At 34.6% G+C, this 11,519-nt stretch overlaps 2 protein-coding genes across 2 annotated transcripts in view; one reads left to right on the top strand and one right to left on the bottom strand.

Annotated features, from left to right (window-relative positions):
• The window catches only part of LOC128986590 (lysosomal aspartic protease-like), a 28,429-nt gene extending 27,781 nt beyond the window's left edge, over nt 1–648 (bottom strand). The window contains exon 1 of the mRNA XM_054407029.1: nt 585–648. Coding sequence (XP_054263004.1) covers nt 585–619 — 35 coding nt within the window. The 5' untranslated portion in view covers nt 620–648. The remainder of the gene's footprint in view (nt 1–584) is intronic.
• A 1,829-nt stretch (nt 649–2,477) lies between these two features.
• On the top strand, nt 2,478–9,820 carry LOC128986588 (isoleucine--tRNA ligase-like). Its single transcript, XM_054407027.1, has 2 exons — nt 2,478–2,748; nt 6,128–9,820. The coding sequence occupies exon 2, from the start codon at nt 6,243–6,245 to the stop codon at nt 9,537–9,539; it is 3,297 nt and encodes a 1,098-aa protein (XP_054263002.1). The 5' UTR covers nt 2,478–2,748; nt 6,128–6,242; the 3' UTR covers nt 9,540–9,820.
• The last annotated feature ends 1,699 nt before the right edge of the window (nt 9,821–11,519 follow it).

Raw genomic sequence — 11,519 nt, forward strand, 5'->3', positions numbered from 1 at the left:
ACTTTAAAAAAAAAATGGTAGAGTGCTCTTAAATAAATGTCTTAAAATATAAACAAGAAATCTGATTTTTATTAACAAGTATACTTTCCATTTTCAATTGATTTTAATATCAATAAGTTCAATTACATTGTCAAACACCAGTTTAGCTACATTTTTGTTAAGTACTACAAAATACAAATTAGTGTGAATTTTAAGGACTGCCCCTCGAACAGAACAAATTATATTTGCAATATAATATTATATTTAACTTCCTGCTATTAAACATGTATAAAAAAAAAATGGAAAGCATTACATGATAGGATTATTGGTGTATATTTTTTTTCTGGGAGGGAGAAAAAAATACCAAAAACAAGTTTTAAATCATAATTCATTTTGATGGTCAAATCCAGCAGGTACCTAAATAATCACTAGATAACATTATGTTTATATCACATTTTGTGTTATAGTATGATTCAGATGTATTTTTCTCTCCCACCATGATCCTGAAAAGGATCAGTAATAATCAAAAAGGCATACTATGTATACTTAAGATCAAATATAAAATAATCCTAACCTTGTTAATACATTATATAATATTATTATACCTGATGATTTGAGAGGATACAAGGAAAGGAAGCATAGAGAGGAGTGCACATCTTACTAGAACCATTTTAGATCTAAACTCCTGGAGACACTGCTCAAACTGAGTGATAAGATAACTTCCTTAGGGTGTGTAGCAACGTCTTTGATTGACATTTCATGTTTTGGAACTCCAGAGAGATAGTTGGAAGAAACACTGTCTTATCTCAAATGAAGTTTACGAAACAGTATCATTACTAAAACACTTAAAACACTACGAGCCTTTGTTGATGTAAAAGTACTTCAGAAATATGTTTACCAACCACAACATATAATGCAAAATAAATCAAATTTCAGTTATGTATACATATAAACTTCCATAAGCCTGAACCTCTAGTTTATAATAGTAAAAAAACCCCGCCGCAGCAAGTCTGTAGACTAAGGAAATTGAAATTGACTTTATTGGATTTTGCACGTTAAAATAGCAAACAGTTTAGTATAAATTATTCACTATTTATATAAGCTTCACAAAATGGCAAAGATTGGAAGATTTGATGTTTATAGGTAAATAGAAATAGAATATTTACCTCATACAAAAAGTTCCTATAATTCGAACAAACATAGAAGGTATGGCTATACAATACTGAGACTGGTTTCTTAAGAAATAAACTTTGTTAACCTAAAGGCCAAAAGCTGTATTGCCGCATTCCGGCCTGTTGACCAGCCTAAGCTGCTTAGTTTGACCATAGCGTGCTTTTGTATTGGATAGTATTATATTGGCCGCTAGTCAGAATAGCTTCACAACGAGAATGCCCCCTAGCTCAATTATACAATTTTCCGGCGAGTGGCAAATACATGATCAGACCTGAACAAAGACTGTGACCACTAAGCAACCTATTGTGTTGTAAAACCGGCTGGAACAGGGAGGCGGGAAGTTATGGGGTAAGGCAATGGTGTTTGGCCTTGAGTCTCTAGTTATTTTATATTCACACCTCGTATATTTATTCATACGAGAGGTCGTCCAGTTGTCGAAACTCAACCAAAAATATGTAATGTAAACTTACTCACTTCTCTATTTTCACCCCACACTCTAAATAAAACATGTGATTGGAGTTTCTTCCATTTGTTTTGATTTTCTGTTTATATTTCGTTGTTATTTCGTCACCAGCATGGCAACCCATATGATCCATGTTAATTTTTTCAAATTTTTAAACTCATTTTTTGTGCTTATCTTTGAGCCTATTTTAATTTATAAAGGGATTCTGCACACCTACAGGAAAATAGCTTTCTAACGGTATGCGTAGATTTTCCCTACGATGCACACGAGCTGAGAAAAAAGGTTTTAAAGAAACATGCTTGCCTATTAATATATAGATAGATAAATATTGTACCAAATCTCTTTAGAATCAGATGATTTTTTCTTGAGCGCACTTAGGACACACACATGAGTTTACAGTGTATGTTAATTGTTAACAATTAGTGTTTTAATTCTTGAAAATGTAAATCAATAATCGGTACTGGGGTCTAGGTCCTACCATAAAACCCATAAGCTACGGTAATAGCTCATTTCCCACCGTGAAAATTTGTTGAAAGTAAGTTGTAAGCTAAATATACAAGGAGATGAAATATATGAACGTATATGAAATATTTGTTGAAAGCCATTTAAAAAACCGGTAGAACAACAGAACGCTACAATTTTGATTCTTTTTTTTTAACAAAGGTATTGTTTGGGTAAAAAACCAACAGCACAAGTTGAATGCAGAATACAGGTGAATAAATAAACTATATTTAAAACTACCGGTAATAGAACCGGAGAAGTTTTACTTCGGTCTAAATTAAACTTATCAGTAAAATTACTATCAGATGATCAGACATACTGATTGTAGTGGTATTGGTAGTATTGTTCAAAAAAACTAATCGAAAACATTGTGATAGTGTTCTAGCTGGTTGCTATTGACAGTCTGAAAGTAAAATGTTTGGCTGTGCAGAACTAGTGTTTTTTAGTTATAGTGTGTTTGTTTTTGTGACTTTCATTATGATTTCGATGAATAAGTACAAGTAGCTAATATTAGAACAGAATTTTGAAATATTTTAATTGGAACATTACTTTTGAACATATCATGGAAAATTATATCAATAAGCAATTGTTTTGACTATCATATTGTACTTAATGCAAACAATATTTCTTTGGTAAGTGTGTAGCTCAAAGATAGGTTATTTTCTTACTGTATAACTGGACTTTAATTGTAAAGTGTTTCCCTCTACTAAGAATTTTATCAGTTACCAGCAGTTGCGCCTTGCTGTGCTTAACAACTATTATTTTAAATGGTAATTTGTTCTTTACAATATTAGAACAATAATAAAAGTGTATACCAAAAATAAAAATAGAACATTTTACTTAATTGCCAGTGGATAAACAATGTTTTTTCATTAGGTGTATAAATATATATATTTTTTATCGTCCTGCCCTAATGTGGTTTTATGTCAAATGCTCGTTTGCATGACTCAATCACTTTCAGGTTGGAGCTTGTTCGCTGCTCTCACTTGCCTTCAGGTTAGCTCGTTCGCTACGTTAACTCGCCTCCAGATTGAAGTCCGTTTGCTACGCTCACTCACCTTTTGGCTGCAATTAGGTGTTGTCATAAATAAAAAAAAAATAATAGTGCTGCACCCTGTTGGTAAACCTATTAACTTTTTAATGCTATTGAACATCACAGAATCAAATTGTTTAGTTGAACCAGCTGTTAAGATTCTTTAATTCCATTGAAATATGAGTACTCATAAGGCTAACATATGGGAATCTCCAGAGCCACTGGGGCGGAGCCCTTTTGCACCAACCTTCACACAAACCATCCTTGAATATTGCTTAATAATGCCTGATAGTTTCATTACAATCTGTCGAGCTGTTTATGAGTCCATAAAGGACAAACAAACAAACAAACATACATTGGATTTTATCGGGTGACCCACGAAGGGGTTTAAACGTTTCATTTTATATTACATGCCCATTCATGCACCGAACTTTTTTAAACTTTACACAGTTAAGTAAAATAGTTTTCTGTGCTGCACTCTGTGGAAACATTGTGGCACTATTTCAAATCATAACTAATACAGCATGTTATAATTATTCAAACCTACAAAACAGTTGCCGAGTAACAGCTAGTTGTATTTATTTGTAAACATTGTAGTTCAAAAAGTCTGACATTTGCCCACTTTAAACCCTCTAGGGTGGAGCCCTTTTGACGGATCTGCACCAAACTTTACACAAACCATTCTTGAATAATGCTTAACTAGCGGAATACCCGTGCTTTGCTACGGAAACTTTCACATTGGTTGACATTTTTAATAAATTAGTGTATAAGATCCAACAGCCTTTCAGTCAACAATTAAGCTACAACCTGTTTTGCTCCAATCGATGTCATAAAGCAGATATTATAATGTCTCACTCGGTTCATAAAGTGTGTATGAGGGTGGTTGCCCATGACCAGACTGCATATAAAGGCTTAGGTAGGTGCTGAAATGGTAGTAGCTACACTTTACCACCATTGCAGTACATGCCCAATGTTTAAATTCTTTCCATTTTGAGGCTTCGCAGTACTTACATTATTTGAACGTCATGGTACCTATCGCCACCGAGCTATCTCCTTCATAGTCTATTTTCGGATGATATGTCATTGTTGATAGATGTTTCACCATCCATTGAATCTTTGTCAAATGTATTTCAGGATGAGTTTGTTTATACCTTTTGCTTGCGTTCTTCACCTGCTTTTTCCTTTGTTTGTCTGTGCACCTGCTATGCCGTTTACGCCTTAATGTATTTTGTTGAGATTCCTGAATCGGCTGACGATTGGGAGAAAGGGCTCTTTTTGTGGCTCTAAAACGTCAAAGTGCCCGCTAGACATGAATTGTGTCAATTTAGACTTAAATTTTCATGGGATTACGTACATCACCAAACTTGACATGTAATTCACACTATTCCGATTAACCTCGAAAACAAATTTGAATAAGGTTAAAGCTACAACCAACCAAAGGTAAACAGCTTAGACATTTAATAGAAGTATTCCCTGGAATTGAGGTAATTATTCCCGTCACTGTCGTATAGAGTGAGATTAAGAAGTAGTCCCAGTTTCTCACATTTTCAACAATTGCTTTGCACACATCTTAATATATAAAAGAAAGTTGTGTTAGTTACAGCGTTTATAACTAGAAAACTACTGAACCAATTGGCATGCAAATTTACAGGGATATTCCTTAGGTACTAGAATAACATAATAGCCTGTTTCCGTTTCAAAAACCCTTAAGGGATGCGTCCTATGGCCTTTTGCAGTTTACATGTTCATCTTATGGAAGAATGTTTTATTTTGTATACCATGCCATGTTTGTCATTTCTTGATAAAATTAAATTAAGGAAACAGCTGTTGTAATGATAACCTAATTTTTTAAAACAAATCTATGCATAACAAATGAGAGCTATCAAATAGGTTTCTATTCCATTTGTTTTTTACGAATATTTGTTGTGCGAACGAGCTCCAACCTAAAGGTGAGTGAGCGTAGCGAACGAACTTCAACCAGGACGTGATTGAGCCATGCGAACTAGCTCATCTTGAAAATGAACGAGCATTTGACATAAAACCACATTAGGCAACAGGACGACGTCTGTCGGGCCAGCTAGTTTATTAATATGTGATGTGTGTAAGGTGATGATAAATGAGAGTGAAGTAAATAAAAACATTTCATCTCCTCTGATCACTAAAAATATTAACTTAAAATACTTACCGGTACTGGCTACTATCGTTTCCCAGACATTCTTTTTTGGAAATAAACCTTACAAATACAATAGTAAGAATTTTGAAAATAAGAAAGTCAATAAATTAATGAATTACGCACTTAAAAAATAAAACTCCTTATTCACACTTGGTGGGCTGTTATCAGTGCAAAAGGATGAAGTCCACTTTGTCAGGTAACTGTAGGAAAAAGTTTTTTTTTGAAAATAATTAACTCTTCAGCGGCTGTTTGAAACTATCCAAGATGGCCTCTAGCCTCCAAGGTGTCTTAAGTAGTAAAACAGATACATAGAATAAATTAAACTAATGCACCTGTTGCTCGAATTCAAGCAATTGCAAAGTATTACAGGCGTTCAAAACTAATAAAAGTCGCGATTCAACTCAAAGAGTCAACTCAAAGATCACTCCACTAACACTCTTGTGTGTATCATGTGTTTACTATGAACAGCTGTAATCAACACAAATAATTCGTCTGTTTAAGTAAACAAAATCTTTTCTTCATAAGAAATACATTGGGATTTTGATGGCCTGTGGGGCAAAGCCCGAGGAGTTTTATTACAGGAATTGGTGAAAGGGGGCGTCTACACAAAAAATACTTAATTTTGACACATTGTTTGTAAAAATCCGTCCATTATTAACGGAGGAGTAGTGTTTCGTAGAAATCGCCTTTACGTATTATATATAAGGACTAGCAAATAAGCAGGTAGGGTACCCTCTAGTAACTAACGGGTACTGTTACTATTAAATAATAATATTTTATGTTTTATACTGTGTATTTGTTTCAGGGAAAAGAAGCATGAATGATTCATCATTAAATTTGTATATTACTTAAACTTAACTATTATTGTAAAGTACTACTCGTACTTTCATCCAGAATTAAAGTAAAATCCAAATGCAACGATGTTTATAATGTCAAGAAATCAAGATGTACCACTTTGGATGTTATTAGTTTACATAAACCTAAATTTACAAGCTCCTGGTCACACGGTGCTTGCTTTGTACTATCCACAGACAGAAAGTGATGTAGATTTCTCAAAACAGGAGAAAGGGATTAGAACATTTTGGGAAGAAAACAATATATTTTTCAAATCTGTAGATCAGAGGTCAGAAGAAAATAGGTATGTTGTTTATGATGGACCCCCGTTTGCCAACGGCCGACCCCATTACGGCCATCTACTTACTGGTTTCATCAAAGATACATACAGTAGATATCAGACCATGTTGGGTAAGAGGGTTGAGCGGTGGCTAGGGTGGGACTGTCATGGTCTTCCAGCAGAAATGGAGGCTGAAAAATCCCTAAATATTTCTGGAAAAACAAAAATTGAAGAGTTTGGTATAGCAAAGTTTAATAAACGGTGTAAGGACGAGGTAATTAAATTCATGTCTGCTTGGGAAAACTACATCATCATGCAGGGTCGGTGGGTCGATTTTAGTCACAGTTATTTAACAATGAATCGAAGGTTCATGGAGTCAGTAATGTGGGCTTTTAAACAACTATATAAGAAAGGTTTAATATATGAATCAGAGAGAGTTGTACCTTACAGTTGGGCTTGTCAATCTCCTTTGTCAAACTTTGAAACAAAGTTAGACAATTCGTATAGAATTAAAACCAGTAAATCAGTTACAGTTGCTTTTGAACTACTAGAGAAACCAACAAGACTAGAAAATCTAGCTCCTCCATGTAAACTACTTGTTTGGACCACCACCCCTTGGACTTTACCCAGTAATTTAGCATTGGCTGTAGGAAGAAATATAACATACATTGTTATATGGGTTCAACCTTCATATGGAAGGAAGACAGAACACTGTCTATATATTTTTGCCAAGCAGTATTTAAGTAAGTTTTTAGAAGTAATTAGCAAAAAAAAGGTAGATACTGTGAATCTAGACATGGAATTTTCATATAAGGATCTGATAAATCTGCCTTATAAACCATTGTTCCCGTACTTTGATCAAATTGAGGGGGCATTTAAAATCTTAGACTCTGGCCATGTGAGTGCTGAAGAGGGTACAGGGGTGGTACATATAGCACCAGGATTTGGTGAAGATGATTTTAATTTGTGCAAAAAGAAGAATATCAGTGTTGTGTGTCCAGTTGATGAAGCTGGGAAATTTACAGATGAAGTCTGGGATTTCAACAAGACTCAAGTGTTTGACGCTGAAAGTGCCATCATAAAACATTTAAAAGCCCATAAGAATGTTTTTCATACAGAAGCATATTCTCATAGCTATCCACACTGTTGGAGAACTGACACGCCCTTGATATACCGCACAATGCCTTCTTGGTATGTAGCAGTGACCAAATTAAAAAACAGGATGATTGAATTAAACAAAAATGTCAACTGGGTGCCAGAACACATTAAAGATGGAATGTTTGGTAAGTGGATTGAAGGTGCAGATGATTGGTCAATTTCCCGCAATAGGTTTTGGGGAACACCCATCCCGGTATGGAAGTCGGACAATGCAGCATTTCCTCGTATTGATGTGTACGGTTCCATTGAAGAAATGGAGCATGATTTTGGTAAAAAAATCCAAGATCTACACAGACCTCATATTGACTGCCTGACAAGGCCAAACCCAGATGACCCCAGTGGAAATTCAACCATGAGAAGAATTCCGGACATATTCGATTGCTGGTTTGAGTCGGGATCAATGCCCTTTGCTCAGTACCATTACCCCTTTGAAAATGAAGACAAATTCAAAACCAACTTTCCAGCTCATTTCATTGCTGAATATATGGCTCAAACAAGAGGCTGGTTTTACACACTATTTATTCTTTCTACAGCATTGTTTAATGAAGCACCTTTCAAAAATAGTATCTGCCATGGTGTTGTATTAGACAGTAAAGGTTGTAAGCTGTCAAAGCGCTTGGACAACTTTTGTGACCCTTCTGTGATGATTGTGGAGTACGGATCTGATGCTCTACGCTTCATGATGCTCTCTCGTCCTGTAGTCATGGGTGAAAATCTCAATATAGATAAAAAAGGGAAATCCATACAAGATGTTGTAAGACTAATAATTAAACCTATATGGAACACATATAATTTTTTTACTCTTTATGCTAACGCCGACGTAATCAAAGCAAATGTTAGTAACAATCCATTACATTATGAAAAGACAATAGATAAATATATAATGTTTAAATGCTTCCAAGCTGTTAGCAAAATTAAGAAGTCAATGGACAATTATGACTCCCAAAAAGCTTGTAAAGTTGTATACGAATTTTTTGAAATACTTAATAACTGGTATATTCGGAGGAATAGAGAAAGATTTTGGAGCAAGGAACATGATAAAAACAAACTGGATGCTTATAATGCACTTTACACAGTGTTAAACTACATTTTAAGAGCAACAGCACCTTTACTACCACACGTTACTGACGTCATCTGGCAAGGTCTACGTTTTAATGAATCATCGATTCATTTAACAGATTTTCCGTATATCCCTGTTCATGAGAGTGATAATATTTCAGCTGAAATGGACTTTACCAGAAATATTTGCAATGCAGCGATGTCGGCCAGAAAACAGTGCAAAGTTAGAGTCAGGCAGCCTTTGAGAACCCTCAGGATATATCATGAATCACTGATTGATTCTTTAGAAGAAGAAAATACTGTTGCGATCAAAGAAGAGGCTAATGTAAAAGAAATCGAATGGCGAGCAAACTATGAGGGACTAGCCGAAACGCACCTGCAGCTTAAATTCCCAGTAATAGGAAAGCGAGTTCCTGACAAAATAAAAAGAATCATCCAACTACTTGGTGAGCATAAGTGGAGAAGAGCTGGATGTAATGTGATAATTGGGGAGGGTGCGGAAGAGTATCAAATACATTCAAACGAATATGACTTAAAACTTAAACCGATAGGAAACGCATGTGTGTTTGACAATGGAAAAGGGGTATTGAGTTATGATCTTGAGTTAGACGAAGAATTAAAACTAGAAGGCCATGCACGAGATGTTGTAAGAAATATTCAAGAAACAAGAAAACAAGCGGATTTGGATATTTCTGATAAAATCTGGGTTGTTATAAAAACTTCTGACATGGAAATTAAGAAAGCCATTTGTAAATGGATGGACTACATTAAAGAACAGACTCTTGCACATTCGTTAGAAGTAAAAGAAGCTATTACTCAGGATCTCTTCTCAAGAGAGTACGACAAATTAACTGTAGCCATCAGAGTATACCACGACCTTATGTAAAAGCCGAATTTATATTATTTTGTATGTTTGAATATAAGTATTGTGAGATTTTGATGTTTAAGTTGTTTAAAGTCAAGTAAAACTACTGCCAAAAACACAAAGAAATTTCATAATAATACTTGGGGGGGCAGTGACAGTGTATTTTCTAGGCGTCCAATCCAAACATAATGTAGGCTACAATAAAAAATTGCTGGTTGTAATAAGTTATCCAAAATAGGTTTAGCTTTAAGGCAGGATAACAGTTATAAAGAAAATGGAGAAGGTTTTGTGTTATAGAAATGGTTTATCGTATTGTATATACATTCGAGACTTATCTTACATTGTTCTAGGACCACTAAACATTAACTATCAGTAAGTTACTCCATTTACCCACCACTAGTCATGGAATTAATGTTGTAGATTACCTATTTGTTTATTTGACTATGTGTTACCTCTTAGTACGTTGCAAATTTTGTTCTTTTTGTATTTCCTAACTAAACTGCCATCATGCTATGCCTAATACAGTAATACGTTTTAAAATAAAATACCGGTAATTAGGTACTATTATTTAGAAGAAAATATGGATTGAATTGGGCCACAGACTGAGAGTGATAATGTAAATTACTGATTTCTGTCCAATATACGCTGGCTTTTGGACCAAATCAAACTTATAGAATTAATTGTGATATAGCATCTTATATATCACACTATAGTCAAAGGGAATAGAATACTGGCCGATCAAGGTATTTTTAAATAGGACAGCTGGTATTAATCAACTGCCAGTTCTATTTGAGTTGACTATAACCATTGATTATTGGATACTGAAGCTATACATGGTGGATCCACTATGAAAGCTATGACTATCTTATTGAAACACCCCCAACCCAGCAAACCTGCAGACAAAGCAAATTTCCATTTGCCTGATTTGATTTTCCCTTAAACCTATTTAAGTAACATTAACTTTAATGATTACCTAGGTTTGCTGCAACAGGGAGGGTAATAAAGAGTGTTTTTTTCTGTAAAATATCAATAGCTTAGTATAAAATAAATAAATTTGATCACAATTTACCTATATCCATAAACAAGAAAACTACAGCAATTTACTTATTTTTTTACTTATAAACAATCATACTTTGACAGTTCTCATTGTGTATCACATTTTTTTGTAGCTGCTTAGTTCAAAGGTTCAAATTAGCTGTTCATAAATGCAAAAAAATAGTGCTGCACCCTGTTGGTAAATCTTATAACTTTTTAATGCTTTTGAATATCATAGAACCAACTTTTTTAGTTGAAACACAGCTGACTAAACTCTTTACTTCCCATTAAATATGAGTACTCATAAGGTTAAAATGGGGAGCTACAGAGCCACTGGGGCGGAGCCCAAAAGGATTTTCGAGATAAGAATATGCCTAAATGTTAATCGGGAATGTTAGCTATCATCATGCCAAATTTCAGCCCAATTCTTCCAGTAGTTTATGCGTGATTGAGCAACACACAAACTCACAAACTTTCAGATTTATAATATTAGTAAGATAAGATATAAAGAAGACGTGTTTTAAAAACGAAATAAGAAGACGTACTTCTTAAGAAAAATGCCTGTTAAAACAGTAAAATAAAATTTATTTATGTCTGATTGTATGTACCCATGGGAAGAAACACTAAAGAGGGGGAGGATTGAAGTAGGTGTATCTATAGCAACCACAAGGAGGAAGTGAAGACCTCTGCCAGAATCCACAGAGGATGGGTCACTTGCTAATACCTGGGTGTGTCTACTGCCAGGCCACCAGTAATCCTTGTCTAAGCATACCTATTCATAAATACCCCCGCACAGCGAACCTGCAAACTACGCGAATATGCATTTATGTCTGATTGCATTTTCACTAAAATATCTCCTTAAAGTCAGAAAGCTTAGTTTAATTATTCTCCATTAGAATATAATCTATTTGCTAGGGGTGTTCCAGTGTGCATTTTATGTATAGAAAAACACCTATTTGATTCCTA

Source organism: Macrosteles quadrilineatus, unplaced genomic scaffold, assembly GCF_028750875.1.
Source record: "Macrosteles quadrilineatus isolate MER2022 unplaced genomic scaffold, UCM_ALF_1.0 Scaffold_2__2_contigs__length_208266976, whole genome shotgun sequence".
In the NCBI taxonomy this organism is placed as follows: Eukaryota; Metazoa; Arthropoda; class Insecta; order Hemiptera; family Cicadellidae; genus Macrosteles; species Macrosteles quadrilineatus.

Excerpts from the sequence above, each read along its gene's own strand:
- LOC128986588 (XM_054407027.1), top strand. The coding sequence starts at position 6,243 with ATGTTTATAATGTCAAGAAATCAAGATGTACCACTTTGGATGTTATTA.